The 24,351-nt window shown below is 58.0% G+C and overlaps 2 protein-coding genes across 11 annotated transcripts in view; both read left to right on the top strand.

The window, feature by feature from the left end:
- Positions 1 to 2,914, top strand: part of ARMC9 (armadillo repeat containing 9) — a 112,759-nt gene extending 109,845 nt beyond the window's left edge. For 3 of the 10 annotated variants that reach the window (XM_045198093.2, XM_045198095.2, XM_045198097.3), the window contains 2 exons: positions 626 to 786; positions 1,905 to 2,585. In XM_045198093.2, coding sequence (XP_045054028.2) covers positions 626 to 786; positions 1,905 to 2,205 — 462 coding nt within the window. In that variant the 3' untranslated portion in view covers positions 2,206 to 2,585. Of the gene's footprint in view, positions 1 to 625; positions 787 to 879; positions 1,871 to 1,904 lie in introns of those variants that run through there. The other 7 variants (XR_008426222.1, XM_053919203.1, XR_008426223.1 and 4 more) reach the window with 7 other exon arrangements.
- Positions 2,915 to 19,635: 16,721 nt separating this feature from the next.
- B3GNT7 (UDP-GlcNAc:betaGal beta-1,3-N-acetylglucosaminyltransferase 7) lies at positions 19,636 to 23,914 on the top strand. The gene is made up of 2 exons (XM_053919205.1): positions 19,636 to 19,829; positions 21,512 to 23,914. The coding sequence occupies exons 1-2, from the start codon at positions 19,819 to 19,821 to the stop codon at positions 22,704 to 22,706; spliced, it is 1,206 nt and encodes a 401-aa protein (XP_053775180.1). The 5' UTR covers positions 19,636 to 19,818; the 3' UTR covers positions 22,707 to 23,914.
- The last annotated feature ends 437 nt before the right edge of the window (positions 23,915 to 24,351 follow it).

A 24,351-nucleotide genomic window follows, 5' to 3' on the forward strand; every position in this document is an offset into this window, starting at 1 on the left:
TAACATACGCATTACCTCCTAGGCTTAACTATTCACCTTTAACTAGAATTTTCTGACTCGAGTCCCCTACCAGAGGCCACCTGCCCACCTTGCTAGGGGGCCCCTCATCCATCTGCAAAGCCAGCATCTCTGTCCCTTTCTTCCTGGCCCTACCTATTTCTCTGACTCTTCTTCAGCCTCAATCCACGTTTAGGACCCCTGTGGTTTGGGGCCCCACCCCCAAAATCTAGGGTAATCTCCCTGTTTCAAAGTCAGCAGATTTGTAACCTCAGTTCCTGCTTGTCACGTGAAATCCCAGGGAGGAGGACCTGGACAGCTTTGCCCTCTTTCCTGCTACTACACCTTCCGAAGCCATCCTAACGCTTCAGTCTCCACAAGCTCGCCTCCCCCTCCCTGCTTCTCTCTCCCTCAGCACGCATTTCTCTCTCTTATCGCCACCCCTAGAATGGGAGCTCCTTGGAGACAGGGACTTAAGCCTCTGGGTGCCTTGCTCTACTGGTCCCCACCCTGTGCCCAGGACCCTGCCCACCTGACTTCTGTCTGCGTTCAGAAGGGGGTCTTCCTTTCCTCCTGTGATGCACAGCCGTGCTGTAGCTGTGACCCTAGATTGCACATTTTGTTCTAGGGAATTCTCATCAGCCTTTACCTGCAAACCCTGGACCCCCCGCACCCCGGAGATCCTGGACCTGAACCCACCCAAGGCCAAGACCTCAGCTCTGGCCCCTCAGTTTTCCTCAAGTGGCTCCCAGCAGATCAGCCGCCCCAGCTCCGTGAGGGGCCTGCAGAGTAAGTCTGCCTGGTGGGAAGGGCTGTGGGCTTCCCTGGGGGCCTCTGGCTCTTCACTGCTTTCTCCATTTCTGAAACTGCCTTCTGCCTCAGGGACTCATACACAAGCCAGTGGAGTGGGACCCTCCAGGCGGAGCCACTAGGAGATAAGAAGCTCCTCTATGGGGCCTGCTGTGGTGCACCCCCAAACCAAAGGGGCCTGGCAGCGCCCAGGCTCCTTGCAGGCAGGCCAGTGGGGACGCTGCCAGAGGGACTGAGGGACTGTCCCTGGGGGCCTCCCTCCCACCCTTTTGCTCACTGTGAAGTCTTCTCCTTTCTCCGTCCCCTCCCAGCTAGTTGGCCACCCTCCTCCACTCCCCCATGGAGCCCAGACCTTTCCACAGAGCTTTATTAAAAATAAGGGGAACAAAAGAGAAGCAGAACAAAAGAACGTCCTGTGGGCATCAATCAGTCACACTCAGGATATGCGCATTTCTGTGAGTGCACTGCCGCCCCGCCCCAGTTCCCTTCCTGACGTGGCCCTGGGCGCTCTGGCCACCTGGGGACCGGCTGGCTGCACTGGAAGGTGTGGCTCACAGCCACAGCTGTGACGCCTCTGTGCTAGGAAACACTCAGCAAGGCCCCAGCCCCAAGTGCCCCACTCCCGGGGCAGGCCACCAGCTTCCTCCCCACCCTGGGCCAGGCCTGCAGGAAAGGCCTGCCCCTCTCTAACCTGCCTGGGGCCAAGCTGCAGCAGCAGGACCCACACTGACTTTACTCTTGGGGGCAGCACCCCACAGCTGACCGGCTGGCCCGGCCTCTGCCAATAGCACAGCGTGGCCCAGGCTGGTGCAGCAGGCTCAGTGAGCCACATATTTATGTCCTGTGGCCTCAATGAACACAGGAGCGCTTGCCAGCAAAACTCACTGACGCCCCGCACCACGCAGCCTGCTTCTGGTGAGGACAGCATGTGGCCAAACAAGCCGTGCCCTGGCTGCAGAGCAGGTGACCCCGGGGAGGGAAGGTCCCCTGTATTTTGTTTGCCCAGAGCCCGTTGAAAGAAGGAATTGTGAGGGACAGAGGGCTCTGTATGGAGCCGGCCTCGGTGCTGGCAGCTTGCTCTGTCTCTTCTTCTCCAGGCAGCCGGTCTCAGAGGAAGTGAGAAGGGCTTCTTCCCTGGTGCCACCGTCCCTCTGCAGGAGGACCAGCCAGCTTCCCGTTCTTGGCCAGCCAGCAGCCGCAGGTGACAGACGTGAAGTGACAGTTGTCTGTGAGCCACCTGTGGCTTCGGGACGAGGAGAGGACTGCTCTCCAGACAGCCCCAGAGCAGCACCCCACTGCCCCGGGACCCAGGCTCCTCGTCCACTCCTGGCTCGGCCAGACCGGGAGGGCTGGGACATCCTGCCAGTGTCCCTCCCTGAGGGCTTCACAGGCGCATAGCTGGGTAGACAGCACTGCTAGATCGGGGCCGGCCCCTGTGTGCCTGGGACCCAGACATCTCCGCCAGGGCCCTGCTGTGGCCTCGGTGGAACCAGTTCTCCTTACTTGGACTGACTGCGAGGAAACAGCAGTGATTCAGAGTAAAAGGAACTCATCCTCAAGCCATATGTCCGAGCAGCAGACTTGATATTTTCTTCCTCTTTTGAAATCCAGTAAGAATATGGTTTGTTCCCACACACAGCTCAGAATGTGGCTGATCCAGAGCTGCCCCGTGATTCTGCGCACCAGGTTCAAGGCTCAGAGGCTCAACCAGTTCACAGCCTGTTTCCTCACCTCCCTTACAACGGAAACCACAAACAGCTCCACTGGCAAAACGACAGGTTCCCACTGCGGGAGGCCTGTGCGTGCTTCTTACCGAGGTGACGTCACAGCCCAAGTCTTAGGACAGAGGAAGGAAACTCGCCTGCAGAGCCACCAAGGCCCGTGCATCCAAAATGGCACCCAAGCGCCCTGGCTGGTGTAGCTCAGTGGATTGAACGCAGGCTGGGAACCAAAGGGTTACCGGTTCGATTCCCAGTCAGGGCATATGCCTGGGTTGTGGGCCAGGTCCCCAGTGGGAGCCACATGAGAAGCAACCACACATTGATGCTTCTCTCCCTCTCTTTCTCCCTCCCTTCCCTTCTCTCCAAAAATAAATAAATAAAATAAAAACACACAAAACAAAACAAAGTGGCCATGCTAATAGCAGCGTCTGACCTCTCCTGGGATGGACATATTGGAATAAATTAGCCAGTGTTTAGAGGGCACTCGTGTGTGTATGTGTGTGTGTGTGTGTGTGTGTGTGTGTGTGTGAGAGAGAGAGAAATCACGACTTCCCTCAGGCACTCCCTCCGCCCTGGCCAGGCCCTGTGGAGACGTCATTGCCGCACTGGACGTCAGGAAAGGAAAAGCTTGCGGTGTTCAGTGGCCTTCCGACTGCTCGGGAGAGCAGGCAAGAGGCCAGCTGGCCCGTGAGATGACCATAAACGAGTCACGGGCCGGCACCCTGGGTGACTCTCATGGGTCCTTGGCAGTGGCACAAGGCTGGGCATGTCAGCGCTTCACGGCTGCGGGACTGGCACTGCGGCCGCACCTTGGTCCTCAGGAAATGTGCAAGCCCCTCTCTGATCCTGGGGAAGAAGCTGTGGAGAGCGCTTCTCTGCCTCCTCGGGACCACCAGCCTCCAGGCACCCCGGACTCCTGGCTTGTCCCGAGGGGGAGCAAGAGAAAACACACACGCTTATCTCCAGGGCTGTGGGCATGAGCGGGGAGGGGGGCCCCGAAGTGCACTCATTTCCAGCTGAACCATTGAAAAGGCAGGGGAACGTAATGGAAAAAAGTCTTTCCCGTTCTCCGTGGTAAACCCTCCCCCTTCAGATTCCTCGGATGCCACCGGCTGGCACGGCCTTTCCCCCGCCTTAGTGTGGGAGCCGCCCAACTCCAGAGATGCAGGGGGAGTGGGAGCCATCTCCGCGTCCGCCTAGTGTGTCTCTGGAGTGCAGGCTGTTTCTGCCTCCAGCCTTCAGATGAGCTCAAGTCTGATTTGGAAATGTCTGGCCATTTCGGGGGGAAAAATAGACTGTCTCTTACAGATGAGGGGAGTATCCTATTCAGGGTCAAACTAAACTGAGCTCATCAGGATCGGCCAGGGTGCCCCCGCACCCCACCCCCACCCAGGAAAGGGAATAGTGCCCGGGCCTCCGAGCCACACCCAGAGAGTCCTGGTACACACACATCTCTACACCCAAGGCTAACAGCTAGAAAGGGGCTTTGTAAAGTTCCAGCAACTTATTCATGGGCATCCCAGTGACCTGCTGGCCTCACTGAGTTGGCTGTGGTTGGATTCAAACAAGGTCTGAGGGGAGGGAGGCGATCGTCTGCAGGTTTCCCCTGCGACACGAAAATAGAGCTTCCTGTGAAGTGAGGAAGCATCAGCGTTAATGATATGGAAAAGCTTTTGAGCATCCCCACACCCAAAATCGACACACACACAATGTCTCTATTTCGTTCACCACAAGCAAAACATTTAGTTGCATTCAGTTTTCCACGAAGCGTTATACCTTTACATTCTCTTACGTTTCTCCGATACCTGAGGACATGTCTTGCTAACAGATGCACAGAATACATGGAAGTAAAGCCCAGGTGCTCACAGACACAGTTCGAAGCCGTGGCAGCGGATGCTGCGATGCTGAGTGTGGGTCAGGGAATGGGGCTGCTGCCTCTGTGAGGACTCCCTGCGGGACTCCAAACGCCTTTTTCCACACTAGGGAAAATCCTCTTTGGGTTTCTTCTGATTAGTGAAAGCAGGTCCTGGGATAGGACTTCCGTGAAATCGAACTTGGAAAAGCAGGGAGTTCCGGTACACAAATAAACCAAACCACTTGCCAGGTCACCTGGAGATCTTACCATCCAGCACCTAGGACTGCCCCATGGAAGCTACCGGGGAAGCCACAGAGAGAAGTCTGTGGGGCTTTTGAAAAGTGGTGGGCCCTGGCTGGTGTGGCTCAGTGGGTTGGGCATCGTCCTGCAAACCAAAAGGTTGCCAGTTTGATTCACAGTCTGGGCACAGGCCTGGGTTCCAGGCCAGGTCCCTGGTCAGGACACGTGCAAGAGGCAACCGATTGAGGTTTCTCTCTCACATTGATGTTTCTCTCCCTCTCTTTCTCTTTCCCTTCCCCCATTTCTAAAAATAAACAAAATCTTTTATAAAAGAAAAAGGAAAGTGGTGGATCTTCCTGAAGACTGGCTCCTCTGCCCCGGGAAGCTGACCCCAGCTCTCTGCTCACCTGGCCACCTAATCTCTCCTGAGTAGGTCTTGACCTCATTTGCTTAATTCACATCAGGTGGAAATGTCTGGAAACAGCATATAGGACGGCCCTGAGTGGGGAAAAAAGAGTGAGGTGGAGATTTGAAATCCAGTCCGATACCAAGGGTCAACTCAGAAAGTTGGGAAAGATTTGGCCTAAATCAAAAGAGCTAAATAAGCCCCAGCTGGTGTGGCTCAGTGGCTTGAGTACCGGCCTGCAAACCAAAGGGTTGCCAATTGATTCTCAGTCAAGGCACATGCCTGGGTTGCAGGCCAGGTCCCCAGTAAGGGGCGCTCGAGAGGCAACCACACATGAATGTTTCCTCATTCTCCCTCCCACTCTCTAAAAATAAATAAATAAAATCTTTTGGAAAAAGAGCTACATAAAAAACAGTCCTGGCTGGTGTGGCTCAGTGGATTGAGCACTAACTAGCCTATGAACCAAAGGGTCACCAGTTCGATTCCAGGTCAGGGCACATGCCTGGGTTTCAGGCCAGGTCCCCAGTGGGGGAAGCGTGGGAAGCAACCACACACTGATGTTTCTCTCCCTCTCTTCCTCTCTCCCATCTCTTCTGTCTAAAAATAAATAAATAAAATCTTTTTAAAAAATAAAAATAGAAAAAAATCACACATGATTTTTTACTGTGTGATTCACATGATTACCCCAAAAATCCCTGACAAAATACTAAACTTTCTCATAAAAACAAGCTCTGACCCCGCACCTGTGTGACCCTACGTCGCTTGGCCAAACCCTAATCACAGTCCTGAGCCCAACAACACTTTTACTACAAAAAACAGGCAGCCAGCCCATGGGCCAGAATTCCCTGGTTTGATTTTTTTTAATATTGCATTAAAATATAATTTATCTTGGCTACTGAGTTTGGGAAACCCCCTTTTTTTGTGTGTACAGTGCTCCCCAAGCAACCTCCTATCCCCACCTGGGCTCTGGGGGCTCCTCCAGTGTGCCCACAGGTGGGGGCGTGGGGGGCTGGGTCTGTCCGTCCTCACCTACCCAGACACTGTCAGTGATAAGTTGTGCTACACGATTCTGTTCGCTTTTGTACAGTGAACCCAAAACATAGCAGCTAAAAACTGACTAGCTTTACAATTCTGTGGATCAGCCGTGGGGCTGGGCCAAGATGGGCAGAGCTGCGGGGCTCTGCCAGACCCTGGCGTGCATCTGCGAGAAGAGGGAGGTCAAGGCCCTCGTTCACGGCGGGCAGTGGCTGTTGGCTGAGACCTGGGTTCTTCCCGTTGGGGCCACCCTTCCTCCAGCAAGCTCACTTGGGCTCATCCACATGGTGGTCTCAGAGCTCCTACTGCAGTAAGAGAGGTCAAGCCCAAGTGCTATTCAAGTTCCTACTCACATGTTTACTGCTCTCCCACTGGCCAAAGCAGGTTCCATGGCCAAGGCCAATGTCTGTGTGGAAGGACGAGGCTACAGGAGAGCTGAACAAACCTGGGCGTGACCGGAGCAGCCTACCATATGGAAGGCGCCCAGAACTTACCTCACATGTCAGAACCAAGCCTCTCAGGGCTATTTCCCCTGTGGGGAACCTCCGCACCTCAATTCACTCCAGTAAACATCCCATGGCACTGCCCTACCCTGGGATGTGATTTTCTTAAGTTAATATTTGTCAGGTGGAGCCCCGGGTGAAAGACTGCAGGGCACCGTGCAATGGAGAAGTTCGTTCTCACATCCGGGAGGAGGCCAAGGCTTGCCTGGAGGGGCCGCACGGGGAGGTGGAGGGCTGGTGGCGCAGTGGCTGCAGCTGGACCTGAGCACACGCCTTGAGGAGGGCTCCTGGACTGACGCTGAGTTGGTCAACTCCAAGCAGGGAGAGCTCTGTGGTGGTCTTATCTCGAGGGTGCACAGGGGAAGCACTGCCCGGAGGTGGGGGGAACGATGATGGGGCCTTGGGGAAGTCACACCAGGGACTGACGCTTGTTCTGACTCCCAGGGCTGTTGCACGGGGTGTGCACCACGGGAGGGCCGGCATCGGGTCAAGGCCCTGCAAGCCACGTAAAGTGGGTGTCGCTGCTGCAGCATCAGGAGCACTTCAGCTAAACTCTCAACAGGAGACAGTTTCCTGGGCCCTCAGGTTTCTCTGTTTTCTAGGGAGAATTCCTGGCCTTTGCAGGTGGCCGCCGTTCAGGGCAGAGCCCCAGCGCCAGGTTGGAAGGGTGGAGGACAGTCACCATGGTCACCAGAGCTGGAAGAGATGGAGGAGAGATGGGTTGCCTGAAAGCAGCAACTTAGGGGCAACTGCTCGGGTAGCTGCCTGCTGAGCAGCCCGGCACCAAGGAGTAGACAAGAGTCACACACAGTAACTACGCTATGCACTCAGCTTTTATTGAATGCAGGTTCCTTCAAAGTTGAACATCAGCATACATTACTATCCTACTCACACTCTAACAATCTAAGAGGAATATAACACACACACACACACACACAGCAATCAATGGGGGGTAACAAACCCGAGTCCCAGAGTCTCAGTCAGCAGATCTGGGAGTTAGCACAGTGGGCAAGGGAGTTGTCAGCGTCTTGCAAAGAAGGATCTCTGGAACCAGGTGGGCAGCAGGGCAGCTGAAGTCCTCAGTTCAGCAGGGCAGAGCCTCTGGCAGCCGATGCCAAGGGAGATCGGCGTGGTGGGGAGCAGCCCTCTGGGTTGTGGAGCTCGGCTATCTCAGCTGTGGTCTCGAGCCTGCCTCAGTTACACCTGGAGAGTGGTGGACTCCACCCTTCTGGGTCTTCTTGATAAATATCTTGGCACCCCCGATGCCAAGTGTGGAATTTCCCCAGGAGCGTCGCTGTAGGTGTCCCGCTCCGCAGACACAGCTCCTCTGACCACGTGTGCAGATATCATAGGCGTGTCTCCTTGCTGTACATTTCTGCTCTGGCCACGTGGGCAGACCTGTCTCCTTGCCACAAGCGTTTACTCTGACTCAGGGAATTTTCCTCTGGAACCGAAGTGTTATGGCTGACTGACAGCCATTTTAGTTGACATAAGAGACTCCACTTTGTTTTATATACTTTATTCTATCTTAATCAGACCAACGCCATTTTACTGGTCCTGCTCTCTATACAGACCCACTCCACAGCCTCGGAAAGTGTGGGTCAAGATTCCTGTGAGGATTTTAAGGTCACCGGAAGGCAGGAGCAACAGCAGGCCAAGCAAATTGGACTGAAAAGTTCAAGGTCATGGTTGCAATTAAATACAACTTCTCAGAAACCATCTGGCCCAGGGCTGAAATACATGGAAGCTTACTCCTGGAATGTAAGCCTTGGGGAATGTTGCCTGGGAGTGGACAACAGGCACTGAAATGCCTCAGCTGCCTTTGTGCCCCACCTGGAACGGCTTTGGCTTTGTCCACTCTGTGCCCCAGAACAGGCCTCCTGGCACTAGGTTCCAGGTCCAGCCCCCTGACCTCACTCAAGAAGCCCAGTTGGTCTGCTTGTGCTGTTACAGCATCAAATCCAGGAACAGTTTTTTCCTCCCTTGTTGGTCCTTCAGCATCTGTAATCAGAGGCTCGCCACACCTGCAGTGACTTTCCCATGTTCAGGAAAGACCCTGGGCCCCACTCTCCAGAACCCTGGGTCCCCTGGCTCTGAAAATGCCCCCATCCACTCCTGCCCCTCATCCCATCCCTGCACTGATGTGATTCCTTCCAGCTCCTCCTCTCTCATCTGCGGGGGCTGCTGCCACCGTTCCAGCCCCTGCTCCAGCGGATGACAGCTCAGGAAGAGGGGAGGGCACTGGGGAGGGACTCTCCCGCCCTGGAGACCAGAGGATCAGCGTAGAGAGAAGCGGAGGGGCCTCCTAGCTCCATAGACTTTCGGGAGCCAGATGGCACGCTGGGGCTAAGGCAGCCTCAAAGCAAGAGCAAACTACGCTGCAGACCTGTCCCCCATCCGCAACTGGGCCAGCATGGCTTCGGCCACCAATCCCAGAGAGTGGAAGTTTCCAAGAAGAAATGACTCTGGCAGGGTTTCCTCCCTGTTTAGATGAAGAGAACAGCATGGGGTGGGGGTTGGGAGAAGATGTCGCTCTGGAGTGGGGGGGTGGGGCCCCTGAGGACTCGGCTTCCCGGAATTGGAGGAGCTCCGGCTCCCAGGCCAAGGGCCTGGGTCTCCTGCAGGAGGTGTGAGGCTGTTTAGAGGGTTTTCTGTCCATGGGAACAGGGTGGACAGTGGTCCTGCTGGAAGCTTCTTTGGTCAAGCAAGCACAGGCATGGGGCTTCACCTTCGCAAAGCGGCTTAGCTGACAGGGTCCCAGGATCAGTCAGCATACACTCATGGGCAGTCCATTCCCCCAAGGCCAGCCTCACGGCTTCATTCCTTCTGTTGTGCAAAGCCTGAGACCCCAAGGGTGGCCGGGAGACCCCACACCTTCCTGCAGCCCACACACCTTCCAGGTGCATGGCATGACTTTGTCTGTGCCCAGCTGCTCTGGGCAAACCCGGAGTGTGGAGTGGGGGAGAGCCACCCCCAGCCTCCCTCTCAGCATGCTCCCCACTCACTGCCTGTCATCCCTGCCCACCGCCCACCCCCCAAACCCCGGCTGAGGGATGCCCTCCCAGGGACTGGCACAGTCTGGGCCTCCAGGGCACAGGGACACAGCCCTGACACGTGTATCACAGGTGTCTGCATTGTCACTTTCTGGACAAGGCCCTCCCGGGTCCTGAGACCCCACCCTGTGCCAGGGACACAAGGCCAGCAGCCAGGCAGCGGAGGGGTGGGAGGTGTGGGGGCTGAGCTGGCCGAGGATGGAGGGCCTGCAGGGCCCTGGGGAGGCCTTAGCTCCAGGAGACACAGGGTTGGGCTGCCTTTGGCTCCGGCTCCTTGGCCAACATGTGCCTTGGCCCCTACCTGCCCTTGCCCATGCACCCCCCACTTCGTGGGCCTCTGCTGGGACACCAGGAGACTTCTGCTGCCCTCTGCGCGCAGGTACACCACGGGTCCTTGCTGGCGAGCTCCCAGAAGGCAGGAGTGCCTGGGCTGCTCCCCACATGCCCTGTCCGGGCAGACACGTGCTCAACCATGAGTGTGCAGGAGTCACCTGGGCCAGGGCAGGGCCGGGGCCTGGCATCTGCATGTCCATGAGTGGCCCCACAGCACCCTCGGCACCAGGGCTTCGGGTCTCATTTCAGGGCTCCGTCCTGAGCTCCCCACACTCTGGAGCAACCTTAGCTGTGCCTTCCCCGCAAACCACAAACTTCCTCCAAGAGCCAGTCTCGTTTTTCTTTTTTAAGATTTTATTTATTTTTAAAGATAGGGAAAGGGAGGGAGAAAGAGACAGAGAGAAAAATCAATCGGTTGCCTCTCACATGAGCCCCAACTGGGTAGACGGGGCATGCAACCCAGGCATGTGCGCTGGCCAGGAATCAAACCGGCAACCTTTCACTTTGTGGAATGATGCTTAACCCACTGAGCCACGCCAGTCGGAGCTATTCTTTTTAACAGCCCAATTGTGGCACCATTGCCAACCCTGACAAGCTTTGACCCAGCCACCGCAGGATGCTCTCGGACAAGTCATTTCTCCCTGACTCCCGGGCAATGGCTCTGTTCCCAGTCACCTCAGCCCTGCCTGGGGAAAGGGAGGAATCCAGCTTGGTGAGGAGGGAGCAGAGCTGGGCCACCCCAGCCTTCTGGAAGAACTGCCTCAAACTTTCAAAGGCTCGGGTCCAAAAGGGCCTGTCTCCCCACCATCACACTTTGTTGTCCCCCAGCCTGTTTGGTGGTGGCTACCCCCAATTCCTGGGTGCCCCACCTCCTACCAGCCTGCGAGGGCAGGCTGCTTGGGAACCAGAGGGGTCATAAAACTAATGGCATTAGTCAGGAGTCTTTGGTCACGGGTGACAGATAACCACCAATAAAGAGTTATGGGTGCCTACAGCCAAGCGCGGGGAGGCAGGGTGGCCCTAGCTGTCGGGGCGCCGGCTATGCTCCTCACGCTGCTGTGCCTAGCTCCCACCGCACACACAGCAACTTTAAACAACTCAGATTTCTTCTCCCGCACTTCTGTACGTCAGAAGCCCAGGTTGGCTCAGCTAGTTTCCCTGATCAAGCTGTTGGCCAGCTGCATCCTTATGGGGAAGCTCAGGCGGAATCCGCCCCTAAGCTCATTCAGACAGCAGGTGGAATCCACTCCCTTGTGGTCACAGGCCTGACGCCCCCATCTCCTCACCGGCTGTCAGCCGGAGGCTGCCCTTACCTCCCAGAGGCCTCCCTCTGGTCTCTGGGCCACAAGTGGGTCCCTGTATTTCAGAACCAGTAAAGGCAGGTCAAGCCCCTCTCACGCCTGGAATCTCTTGGACTTTCCTTTTGCTGCATCTTGGCTGCTTCCAGCCAGAGAAGGTTCTCTGCTTTCAAAGGCTCTTGTGATAGATTGGGCCCACCTGGACAGTCAGGCCAACCACCCTCTGCACCTGCATCCTTTTTGATGGTGACCTAACACAGCCACAGGCCCCGGGAGTGAGGGCACAGACACCTTCGTGGGAGGGGCACCGCTTGGCCAACCGCAGGGCCCCTAGAACCAGGCTCCGGGCCTGCTGGCCGCCAGTTTCTGTTTGGCTCTGAGAGTTTCGTTCTCTCCCACAGCAGAGAGAGGTGCTGAGGGTGCGTGTGGCACCACAGTTCCCAGGATGTCCAAAGTTGCACCCTCAAAAGCTCCGTGGCCAGACAGCATAGGAGTATCCCTCTCCCAGTTCCACTTTGAAACTCCCTAGGCAGAGCCCTGGTGGCCCCAGTGCAGGTCACAGGCCCACCCCCTGTCAGAGTGGGAGGGGCAAAATGGACAGTGATGGGCCCACCCTGAGACTAGAGAAGGGAGCGTTGCTGGGTACAAAACCCACTTGGGGACCCCTCTCCTGGGCACCTGCACAGCCACCTCCTCTTGCTCACTGGAATTCCGCGGGGTTAGCTCCAGTACTGACCAGTGGGCCGACCTTTCTCTGGGCCTCAGTTGTCTCCTCAGGAAAATGGGAATAATAAAACCCACACCTGGCCAGGCTACTTAGGGCACTGGGGAAGCAGATGGGAAGGTATGTGAAAAGAGTCTTTTTTTTTTTTTAAGATTTTATTTATTTTTAGAAGGAGGGGAAGGGAGGGAGAGAGAGGGAGAGAAACATCAATGTGTGGTTGCCTCTTGCACGCCCCCCACTGGGCACCTGGCCTGCAACCCAGGCATGTGCCCTGACTGGGAATCAAACCCAAGACCTTTTAGTTTACAGGATGACGCCCCAACCAACTGAGCCACACGGGCCAGGACGAGAAGGTTCTTTGTAGGACTGAGGAGGAGCCTGCGAGGGACCTCAGGACTCTGAGCCTCACTGTCCCTGTGGCCCTGGCCCCTCGGTGGGAGCAGCACCAGGATGACGGCCGCACTGGTGGGAGCAGGGCTGCCCAGAATGCACCTGGCCGGGCTCTCGGCCATGAAAAGGCAGCCATTCAGGGCTGGCTTGGACAAGAGCCGGGTGATGAGAGACAGGAGCCCTGTGCTCTGCAGAGGAAGGTGGCCTCCCCGTGGGGCTGAGCTGCCAGGCTGGGAGGCCAGGCTGGCTCAGAGGGGAGGGGGCGGCGCCTGGGAGGGAAGACTAAGCTAGTGTTTGAGGCTGAGGGGCTGAAAGGAGGCTGTGTGTGCCCAAGCCAGCCACCAGGCGGGCGAGGATGTGAGTCACTGGTGACCTGGGAGGAGGGGACAGTCCAGCTGCCCAGGACGAGGGGGCACAATGCCCACCCGAGTGTGAATGCGTGTCAGTGTGACTTAGAACTCGTGTGCTGGGGGTGGGGCCGGGGCTTTGCAGATCTGTCTGGGCCGCCCAAGGCTCCCTGAGGTGGGCAGGCCCAGCCACCCCCTGAAGATGGCGGAGGCAGGCCTGCCCCTCCCTGCCAGGGCCACCTCCAGGTGGCCAGTGCTAGCAGTTCACTTGCTGGGCTACTGAACAGACAGGCACCCATGCCTCCCCTCCCCCGTCCTGTCAGGAACACAGAAAGGCCTGTCCCTGCTCTTGGTTGTGCCGATGTGGTAGGACAGGCAGAGGAGGGATGGACAGACAGGATGCCAGCCAGGGGAGGGAGCACCTACTGCAGGGGTGGGGACATTTGAGGCAGGTTGTGAAAGATGACTTGGTTCAAAAGAGGAGGGAGTGCATCTGAGCAGGAGGAAGCTGGGGTCCTGCTGAATGGGGGGGGCACCACGGTGACTAAGTGGGGGGCGGGTAGCTGTGGGTGGTGCTATGGGCCTGTGGGCAGTGCCCAGAGGCTCCTGGAGGCCAGGCTGGAGGCCCCGGGACAGATCAAGAGGCTGTTCATGGATGCAGGTGGGACCTGCCTGGTCCGGAGCCCATTCCCACATTCCCAAGGGCCAGCCATGCAGGGTTGCACCAATAACAGATGAGCGGGCTGGGGGAGGCCCCTCCCACCTGGGAAAGGCCATAGGCCGGCGTGTGTGCGAAGGTGTGTGTCTCTGTGTGTGATGAGTGTCTGTGTGTCTGTGGATGTGTCTAGGTGTGTGTGTACACCTCTCGCTGGAAATATGTGTGAGTGCACATGTGCTTCTTCATGTGTGTGTATCTCATGTGCACAAGTGTGTATGGCTATGAGTGCATGTGTGTGCCTCTCTTGAACATGCACACTTTTGTGTGAACATGTCTGGGTGCAGCTGACCTACGTGTATATGTATTGTATGTGTCTCTGAATGTGAGAATGTCTGTGTGTATGTCTGTCCCGGGGTGTGTAAGTGTCTGGATCTGTGTCACTCGCATGCCTGTGTGTCTGCTGAGGGTGCATTTGTCTCTTCCTCTGTGTGTGTGTGTCTGTGTGAGTGTGTCCACCACGCCCTGCAGACAGGAACCTGGGTCCGGGCCCGCACTCAGGAGCACTCCTTCCCTTCCGCCTCGCCTCTCCACCCAGCGTCCCCCGAGCCCGCCCAACCGCAGGTTCCTGGGCCTTATTGAACTCCACTGCCCAGCTCCAGCCCCACCTGACCAGCTCCCACACCTCAAAGCCATGGGTGGACGTAGCTGCCCCAGATCAACCAGTGGGAATGCAGGCACAGAAAGGGGGCCAGAGTGCCCTGGCCCTAAAAGAGCTCCCATCCACCCTCCACGGGCCAGCCTGGGGCTCCTTGCACCCAGCAGAGAAAGATTTGTCAGGAAAACACAGGGAGACATTTCTCACACAGCCGCCACCCCTTTCTTCTTCCTTCTAGGGCTCCCGGTGTCAGAGGGTCTGTTTTGGAGGGCAATTTAAGAGTCCAAGGTGCTTGGCTGAGCGGAAGGACTGGCCGACATCTCTTCCCCTGCTTTCTTGAAAACAGCAGCTTCCTCTGAGGGTTCTGCCCCTTCCAGGCAGTTCCTGTGGGGCGCTAATCCCAGGACTCTGCCCCAACCACAGCAGGGGACATGTGACTCAGGCCTGGCTAATCAAACTACTGCAGTCCCCCTAGACATGATCATCGGGCACATGACTAAAGCAAGACCAATGAGAGCCCTTCCCTGGAATTTTATATATGGAGGTTGGAGTGGGGGGAACCCTTTCCTCTGGGGTCCTCAAGATAGAGCGATGAACCGCTGAGGCCATCTGCAAGCCTGCCTTTCTCCTCCTCCTCTAGCAGAAGCCTGTGGGTGTGGGGCAGAGCCCAGAGGCAGGTGGACTGTACAGGAGCTTGGGGTGTGGGGAGAGGCCAAGAGAGAGCAAGGGACGGGGGTTTCCTGTCATACAGGCCAATAAATTCCTTTTGCTCCAGCTACTCTGAGTTGGGTCTGTGTCACTCCATCTAGAGGAGCTCAGGACATCCTGCCTCGGCCACGGGCCTCAGCCCCCAGGGGCACAGGAGGGCCCTAACACTTCTCGCTGCCCCTCTCTGATGTTCTCAGATCCCACCCTTTCCCGCTCCTTTCAAGCTCCTAAACCCACCTCTGCTTCCTCAACTGCCCCTTGCTTCCCTGGGAAAGTGGATTCCTCAACCCTCCCCCTCTCTGCCTCCAAGTTCCTCCAGAACTGCCTCCTGGTCCTGTGGTCCCTCCCCGCAAGTTCACAGGGGGACGTGCCTCCCTGCCGGCCCTTGCCCATGGCTGCCCCAGGGAGCTGGAACTGGGGGTTCACTGCCAGTCGCTCCCAAACCTGCACGTACATCGATCGGGGTCATCTGGGAAACTGGAAAAACTCAATTTCCCAGGTCCCGTCAGATTCTCTGCGGGCGGGCTCCGGCATTTTGACTTTGGAACATCGTACTGGTTAGTGTCATGTCACCCTTCTTGGTTATTGGGTCGATCTTGACTCATTCAGGATTTGGCCACACAGGGGCACCTGAGGTCCGTGGCAACAGGGCGTTGTCATCTGTGTTGCTTGTGTGGGGACCGTGCAGGGGGCCTCATTCAACTGCCTCCCGGCACTCTCAGCCCTTGTGGTTGGGACGTCTCTTTGACCCAATCTGCCCTTGGGCGAGGGCACCTCCCAGACTCCAAACATCACCACCCACGCTTTGCAAACCCTGTCCTCCCTGCCCTCCCTGCCCTCTGGGCTCCCCCGCCCTCTCCCACCTCTCTGCTAGCTCCTTCTTGGCCTTATTCTCTTCCTCCTTTGTGTGTTGTGCACCCCCCTTGCTTGGGCAGCCCCTCCCAGGGTGCCCTGCAGAATGGGTCAGGTTCTCTGCAGTGGACATGGGTGGACCAGGACCAGAGGTCCTCCCCACATGGCATATTACAAGGGCATCAATGCTACCCCACTTAAAACATCTATTAGCAAGAAGCACAAAACAGATCTCCCACCGCCACTGCCCAGGAGCCTGTGGGAGGCCCACTCTCTGTCCTTTGCAGGAAGACTGGCTAACCCTCCAATCAGATCATAGTATGGGGTATGCTGGACCAACAAGAGAGCGTTATGGACCCAGGGCACTGCTCTGCTGGGTTGCCCAGGTGCGGGCACACTTCTTCGAGGACACGCCTTGTACTAAAGAGAGACGGCGTCTGCCCTGGCTGGTGTAGCTCAGTGGATTGAGCACGGGCTGCAAACCAAAGGGTTGCTGGTTCGATTCCCAGTCAGGGCACATGCCTGGGTTGCTGGGCCAGGTCCCCAGTGGGGGCCACATGAGAGGCAACCACACATTGATATTTCTCTCTCTTTCTCCCTCTCTTCCCCTCTCTCTGAAAATAAATGAATAAGATCTTAAAAAAAAAAGAGAGAGAGACGGCATCTGACACTGCAGGGCTAATCAGCAGACCCTCCGGTGCACGCATAGCCCACCGCACTTGAAGCACTGGCTGCGGCTGCCCCCGGAGTGCAGACTTGATCAGGGTCTTTAAAGACTAAGGTGATCTGTGGCTGGTGTGGCTCAGTGGACTGAGTGCCGGCTCGCAAACCGAAAGGCCACTAGTTTGATTCCCAGTCAGGGCCAGGCCCTCAGCTGGGGGCTTGCAAGAAGCAACCGGTATCTCTCTCACATGGATGTCTCTCCCTCTCTTTCTCCCTCCCTCCCTCTCTCTCTCAAAGTAAATAAATAGAAATCTTTATTTCAAGTTAATTAATTTTATTTTTACTTACAATAATTAATTTTAAATAAAAATTAATTTTATTTTTACTTAAATAAATAAAAATGCAATGAAGCGCGATTGCAGTCCAGCTCTCTGGGCCTCCCCAAGTCAGCCCCATGCTCTCTGGTTAGGAGTTGACTCAGGGGTGGGCTGGGCGGAGGAGGGCAAAGGGGGAAAAACTGGGACCACGGTAATAGAATAAATAAGAATAAAAACAAAACAAGAAACAAACAAGAGAAACCATCTTTTGCATCCACAGGAGATGACAGAAGATAAGTGAACTTACTATGGCAATCGTTTCGCAATATATGGAAGCCACGTCATCACTCTGTGCTGTATGTCAGGTGTACCTCGCTAAACATGAATGAGGAAAAAAAAAGAGTTGACTCAGGGCAACCTCTGGCCTGTCAGCTGTGTCCCCACATCCAAGGGCAAGGCAGGTCCCCGGGTCCAGGTGAGCCTCATGGTCGTTACATCAAACCAGCAGGGTGTGGATTCTTCCAACAGATTCTGGAGGGTGGGTGGAGGGGAGACAGCGCAGCCTACAGAAGGAAGAGAGATGGGGAAAGGGAGAAGAACCAGGGAGCGGGGGTGGAGGAGAGGGAAAGACTGGAGGAGGGAGAGGGAGCTTCTTGGGCTTCTCCTGCAGCTGGCCTCCCTGAGTTTCCTTTTCCAGGGTGGAACCTCAACCTGAGGAGAGCAGAGACCCCGGTGACAGGAACACCTACCCCATCTCCTCCACTACTTGGGACTCAGCCAAGTACCTCCTCCCATCCCCGCCCCCACCAGGGCTACAGACAGACCAACCCCCCACCTCACACCACCCCCACCCCCACCAGATCTCCAGGTTCTGCAGCTTCCACATGCTTTCTGCAAGGGGTATGGGGTGGAGCAGTTTCCATTCACAGAATGACCTCCCATATTCCTCGGGGCCCTGCTCAACCACCCCAGCTGTGGCTTGAGACAACAGCAGGAATCGACCGGGGCTCAGCCGGAAGACAAGGGCCAAGAGAGGGGCCAGGACCAGAAAAGTGGGTCTGAGCTGATAGGCACGACCCAACAGCCAGCAGGGGAGCCTGTCCGACTGATAGTGAAAGTTGACTAGGGCCTGGCCTGGCGCACCCCGCCCCCATCCCCCAGGCAGGGGCTGAGTATTTCGTTGTCATCCAGGCCCCACTCTGAGTCCCACCTAGACACAGATGAAGTGAACCCACAATGACAAACTTCCTCTCAGTGAACCAGATTCCACTGGCAAACGCCCGGTTGACCTTGGCCGCCCCCCCGCCATCCTGACCTCCTTGAGCCCTGGTGGGTTCTGGGGCCTTGTGGGTTGGGTTATCAATAGTAACAATAATAATATTAATAGCAGCCAGCCTATCATGACGCCACCATGTAGGAGACACGCATCTGCGTGCTTCACATGCGTCATCTCATGTAACTGCTCACAGGAAACTGAGTCTCCAGGGAATAAGCCACCAGCCCCTAGTGACAGCCAGGAAGTACAAAGCCCTCCCCTCTGGTCCTCAAACCTGGACTCCAAACCTCTTCCCCAGCAGCAGCTGTGTCTGACCCTCACCGGCACCTGAGGTGACCCCACAGCTTCCAGGTGAAAGGTCAGTGCTGAGGCTGGGTTGTCCTGTCCCCAGCCAGGCCTGCCCCTAGCCCTCCCTCAAGGTCACACTTTCACCCTCAAGGGTGAAAGGGGAGAATGCAGAAACCTGGGCAGTGGGGTGAATTCCCGGGAGCCCTGTGGGATGGGTGGTCAGTGGGGTTCTGAGTGGTCCTCAGCTGCAAGCAGGCCCTGCTCTGGTCCCTGGGACGCTGCTGGGCCCAGGGTTATCTCCTGGGATTCCTCCAGGAAGGCCCTTCGCATGCCTTGATTGGCGTTTATAGCATTCAGGGGAGCTCCACTGAACCTGGGAGTTTTCCGCCCTCTCTAAAGGGCCTTTGAACCTTATGCAAAGGCTGAACCGGTATCAGGGCTTCAGGGGCCTGGGACCCAGCTTGAAAGCCGCTCCCTGTCTCTGCTGTCCTTGAGAGACTGTCCCAGGGCCCAGCTCCCTGGCCAGGCGGCGTCCTGGGTCTGCTTGTTGATCATTGGATGTGGCCCGCTGGGCTTCCCCCTCCTGGCACCTGTATTTGCTCCTTCGAGTGGGAATAATGGTAGCACATGCCTTCAGGATTAAGTGAGTCAGTCCTGAAGCAGCCTAGAGCTGTGATTGGCGTATTGAAAATGCTTGATGAGTGTTAGGGTTATTTACTGGGCTGTGAAATGCTTCCGTTTCAATTCTATGCGCATTTTTTAAGGTCCCAGTGTATGCTCGGTGGTGGGGCCTCAACAGGGAACAGGCCTAGAACAGACATCTAGGGGAAGACGGGGCAGTCGAAGTGTTTCCTTGATAGAAGATTCTGGAAGTCACCTGGACCGGAACACCCATCACCCCAGACCCCGCTGAGCCAAGAATGCTCCTCCAAGTCTGTCTGGGGCAGCCCACCCCCAGAAGCTGGGCCTGGCGCACACAGATTAATAAAGGCTTGCAGACAAAAAGGGTTTTGAGTGAAATATTTGTTGATGGATGAAAAGAAAGGCGGCTGGACCAGGCAGACAGGCCTTCCCTTGATCGTGACGGGGAGCTCCCCGAGGGGGGAAGGACCCTAGACGTGGAGAGGGCCGTTGCGTGGGGGTACAGAGAAGGGTCCTGAACCCCAGTCTGCCTCTGCCTCCCCCACCAAAGTAAGGTCCGAAGGGGACCCCAGGGAATTGCCCCCCCACCCCTTCCCCCGCCCCCGCCGGAGGAGGTGGGAGGCGGATGATGTCCGGGTCCCTACGCGTCCAGATGGGCTGACGTCTCCAGAAGAGCTCTACAGGGGAAACCGCGTACCCGCGAGTGAAAGTCCCGACTCGGCCAGCCCTGCTCGGACAGGGCGACCTCGGGTGGCTCTGGAGCCTCGGGTTCCGCCTCCGAGAAATGGGCGATTTCCGCCCGGCCGCAGCGTGGTGGACTCGGCGGACGGCCCGGACCGAGGGCCCGGGGCACCGAAGGGGTTAACGCACCTGGGCCGCCCCTCCCGGCCCCTCCCCCCGCCGCCGGGAAGAGAAAGTCGCGGCGGGGGCGCGGCCCTGCCTCGGCCCCTGCCCACCCCGTCCCGGTCCCGCCTGCCTTGCAGGAGCCGCGCGCCCAGAGCAGCGACCCGCGCGCTCCGCTCCTCCGCTGCCCCGGCCAGGGCCGCCATGTCTTTAGGGTGAGTGGGGGCTCGCGGGCCTTCGGGCTGGGGGGCCTGGGGTGGGGCGCGGGAACCCCGGGCTTTACCTCCCCCGGAGGCTGGAGGTGCGGCGCAGGTCACCGGGCGTCTCCGGGCACGGGAGATGCCGCGCTGGGAGTCCGGGGCTGGCCGCAGTTTGCCCGGGACAGACGGGCTCGCGCGGCTGTGGCCGGAGATGCCCGGCAGTGCTCGGCGCCCGGACCCGTTGGTCGGCGGCCGCGGGCAGAGGACCGTGGAGCCCGTGCGCCCAGCCCTCCCCGAGGTCCCAGATCCCCCAGATCCCACATTGGGAGCTGGGCACTCAAGGTCTCGCTGGCAGCTGGGTTCCCGTCTCCATTCCGAGAGCTTCCTGCGTTCTGAGCGATCCCGTCCTCTATCCCCAGTGGCTCTCCTTCCTTCCCGGGGTGCAGGGGCCTCGCCGCCTCCTCCTCCCCTGTGGTGATGCCGCTGGACTCCGGCCTCCCCTACTAGGGTGTGGGGGCCTTCCCTGAAACCCCCTGGGCAGGAGAACCGAGCACTCTGCTCCCCCACCCTCCGAGTGTGGGTCTTAGGTCACACGCGGCCCCTCCCCACCCCAGTACCTGGGGTTACCGGCCTTCCTAGAACCGCAAGCAGAGGAAACCTTGGGACCCCATGGGAAAGTGTGGCTCCAATGGCCTCAACCTTCCCTTTCCCTGGGTGTCTACCCCTCCAGCCAGCCAGTCCCGGGGCCACCGGCTACTCAGCAGGGCTCCCAACTTGCCACATTGCAATCTGTCTCCTCCGGTGGTCCTGCATCCACCTCCCCACTTGGAGTTCAGGGACATCACCCCACTGGCCTGGCCCTATAAGGCCACACTTCCCTGGCCTGCCCTTTCTCTGGAGCCTTTAGCCCCAGTGTCTCCACAGGAGAGACCAGAGCAGGTGGCCTGGCCACCCCCAGAACGTGAGCTGAAGAGAAAGGGTCCCGAGGTCCAGGGCCTGCCAGCCCTCCTGGCAAAAAACTAATGTCTGCTTCTGAAGCGGGTATGATAGGGGTTCCCTGGGCAAGCAGCATCCCTGGAAGGTGGGGTCCGAATATGCTCCCCAGCCAGGGCAGTAGAGCATCTTGCCTAGTGCCATGTTTAGGAGCTTACATGGGGACAGTGGTCATACTAGAAGATGACCTGGACTATTTTATTTTTTATAGGTCTGATGGATGGGGTGGAGGGAAGAGGGACAGATTTCTTCAGGTCCCAAGTTAGAGCCTGCCCCGCCGAGTCCCCACGTCAGACTGCGCTTTCTGGCTGCGGAGCAGGTCCTCCCAATGGTTCACCTGAACGCTTCACCCGAACGCTTCACCCCAGCGCTTCACGGGGTCTGCACAGGAAATGAAAGCAAAAGGGGTGCCTTGCTGGGGGGCGGAGAGCAGGGCAGAGAGCTGGCTTTATGTCATGGAAGAAGAGATCATGGTTTGGAGAGGTTAAGGGAACCCCCTCGAAGTCACTTAGCTTGTAGGTGGCAGGCCAGCCTGACTCCCCAGCGCTGGACGGGAGACCCGATGTGTAGGGAGGAGGGCGGGAGAGGAAGCAGAACCGTTTTCTGACAGCTTGGGGCCCTGGGACTAGACTTGGCCATCTAGGGATGCTGAGAGGGTCACAGGGACTCATCTGTGTGTGTCCTCTGTCTCCCCGCGCCCCCAGGAAGAGAATCATCTACAAGAGTGTGTGCCTGTCCCTGGCCTTGCTCGTGGCTGTAGCAGTATTCCAGCGCAGCCTGACCCCCAGCCAGTTTCTGCAAGAGCCCCCGCCACCCACCTTAGGGCCGCAGGAGGCCCGGAAACCAAGCGCACACCTGGCGAACCCCAATGACTTCTGGAAGAGATCAAAGGATTCGGTCACCCCCATGCCCATGGCCTCACGGGCCCCTCAGGCCTGGGACGTGACCACGACGAACTGCTCGGCCAATGTCAACCTGACCCACCAGTCCTGGTTCCAAGGCCTGGAGCCACACTTCCAGCAGTTCCTGCTCTATCGCCACTGCCGCTACTTCCCCATGCTGCTGAACCACCCGGAAAAGTGCCACGGTGACGTCTACCTGCTGGTGGTCGTCAAGTCCGTCATCACGCAGCACGACCGCCGGGAGGCCATCCGCCAGACCTGGGGCCTGGAGCAGGAGTCTGTGGGCAGGGGCCGAGGCGCCAGGCGCACCCTCTTCCTCCTGGGCACAGCCTCCAAGCAGGAGGAGCGCACCCACTACCAGCAGCTGCTGGCCTACGAGGACCGTCTCTATGGCGACATCCTGCAGTGGGACTTTCTCGACAGTTTCTTCAACCTGACCCTCAAGGAGATCCACTTCCTCAAGTGGCTTGACATCTACTGCCCCCACGTCCGCTTCGTCTTCAAGGGCGATGACGACGTCTTTGTCAACCCCAACAACCTGCTGGAGTTCCTGGCTGACCGGCAGCCACAGGAAGACCTGTTCGTGGGTGACGTCCTACAGCACGCTCGGCCCATCCGCAAGAAGGACAACAAGTACTACATCCCCGGGGCTCTGTACAGCAAGGCCAGCTACCCGCCCTATGCCGGCGGAGGCGGCTTCCTGATGGCCGGAGGCCTGGCCCGGCGCCTGCACCGCGCCTGCGACACCGTGGAGCTTTACCCCATCGATGATGTCTTCCTGGGCATGTGCCTGGAGGTGCTGGGCGTGCATCCCACGGCCCACGAGGGCTTCAAGACTTTCGGTATCTCCCGGAACCGCAACAGCCGCATGAACAAGGAGCCGTGCTTTTTCCGCTCCATGCTGGTCGTGCACAAGCTGCTGCCTGCTGAGCTGCTGGCCATGTGGGGGCTGGTACACGGCAACCTCACCTGCTCCCGCAAGCTCCAGGTGCTCTGACCGGGCTGGGCCCCTGGAGTTGGCTGGAGCTATGAAGCCAGGGCAGACAGAGCCTTCGGTCCCCTGCAGGGCGGTGGAGCAGCTGGGCCTTATGTGTTCCTGGGTGTGGCAGGGCACAGGTAGCAGGAGGGGCCTCCCTGTGTGGACACTCCAGAAAGTAGAGCTGATACCCAGGAGCGTTGGGAAGTGCCCAGACTGGAGAAGGTCATGTGGGGCGTGAGCTGCTGGCAGCCCCCCTAACCTGGGTTCATGGCCTTGCTCCATCTGACCTGGTGGGAGGCCCTGGTGGCCTCTGAAGGAATCCCATGCTCAGGTACCTGGGCAAGGCCAGGCCCTGGATGGCTCTGTGGCTGCCCTCTTCACAGAACATTCTCCTCCCATGAAATGCCTCAGTCTCCCCACAGGCCCAAGTGGCCCTTTCAGGAGAAGCTCAACCCTGTGCAGGCTCACAGGCCCCCCAGTCCATGGCCCTGGGTCTCCTGGACACAGGGCTCCAGAACACCCTGCCGCACCTTCCCTCCCCATGGGCCTGCCGGGAGTTGGCTGCTCAGCTCCCAGGTGGCTTCAGTCCTGGCTGCATCCTGGGCTGTTCCATCCGGCCCCTGTCTGGAAGCACAACCTGCCGCTCTTACTACCTCAGAGATCCTCAGAACCTCTGGATGGATAGCAGCCTCCACCTTCACCCCCAATGCAGGGCCATAGAGCAGCATTCCGCCCCAAAGCCGAGGTGCTGCCTGACCAGCCCCAGCCGAGGGCCCTTGGGCTGCCCCACTGAGGCCTGGCTCCCTGGCCAGAAACCAGCCAGTTTGGCCCTGAAAGTGAACATACCTCTATTACTATGAAGTTTTATTTATGAAGGATTTGGAGGGAGAAGGCGCCAGGCCTCAGGAAATGGCGGTGTTCTTCCCTTCACTCATCCCAGCGAAACATCTCCTCCCCAGGCCCCTCTGACCCGCCCCCAGGGCACCCCCATGCCCGGCACAGCCCCTCCAGCCCTCCAGAACCGGCTGTTCCAGGACCAAGCAGACCAGCATCTGCCCCTGCACAGGCATGGCATGTCCCATGGGGGCCACCCCTCCCAGGCTTGGGGGTCCTTGGGGGTGGGTGCAAAGGATGCCACCTCATCTCTGGGTAAAGTCACCTGGGAAAATCTTGAGGAACTGACTGTTTTCTCAATAAAACGGGACTGGTTTTTTTCTGGTGTGAAACTTCCTGTTCCCATTTCCATCAGAGGGCTTGTCTGGGGCCAAGTTTGCCAGAGATTTCAGAAAACACAGCTTGGTCCTTGTTCTCGGCTGGTGGGTACAAGGGACCCCTTGAAGGGCCTTAGAGGGGGATGAGTGCCGGGATTAAAGCAGAGGTGCCAAGAGAGATGGTCCCTGGACAGGGGGCGGGCGCGGGCCCGTGGGGGAGCTCCGAGCTCACGGTGCATTCCCACGAAGGGCAAGGCCGGAGTCGCCCCTGAGGCTGCTGCTGCAGGGCGAGGGGTAGAGTGGGGGCATGCAGGGGCTGGTGGGCTTCTCTCTGCCACGGCCTTTCAGTCAACCTGGACGGACACATTGATGTGGTTGACAAAAAACACTGAAACTGACAGGGGTGCGGTTTGGTGCTGGGGGAACACCGTGGCACAGGGCACCTCGGCCTC

This window comes from Desmodus rotundus, chromosome 2 (genome assembly GCF_022682495.2).
Source record: "Desmodus rotundus isolate HL8 chromosome 2, HLdesRot8A.1, whole genome shotgun sequence".
Lineage (NCBI taxonomy): Eukaryota > Metazoa > Chordata > Mammalia > Chiroptera > Phyllostomidae > Desmodus > Desmodus rotundus.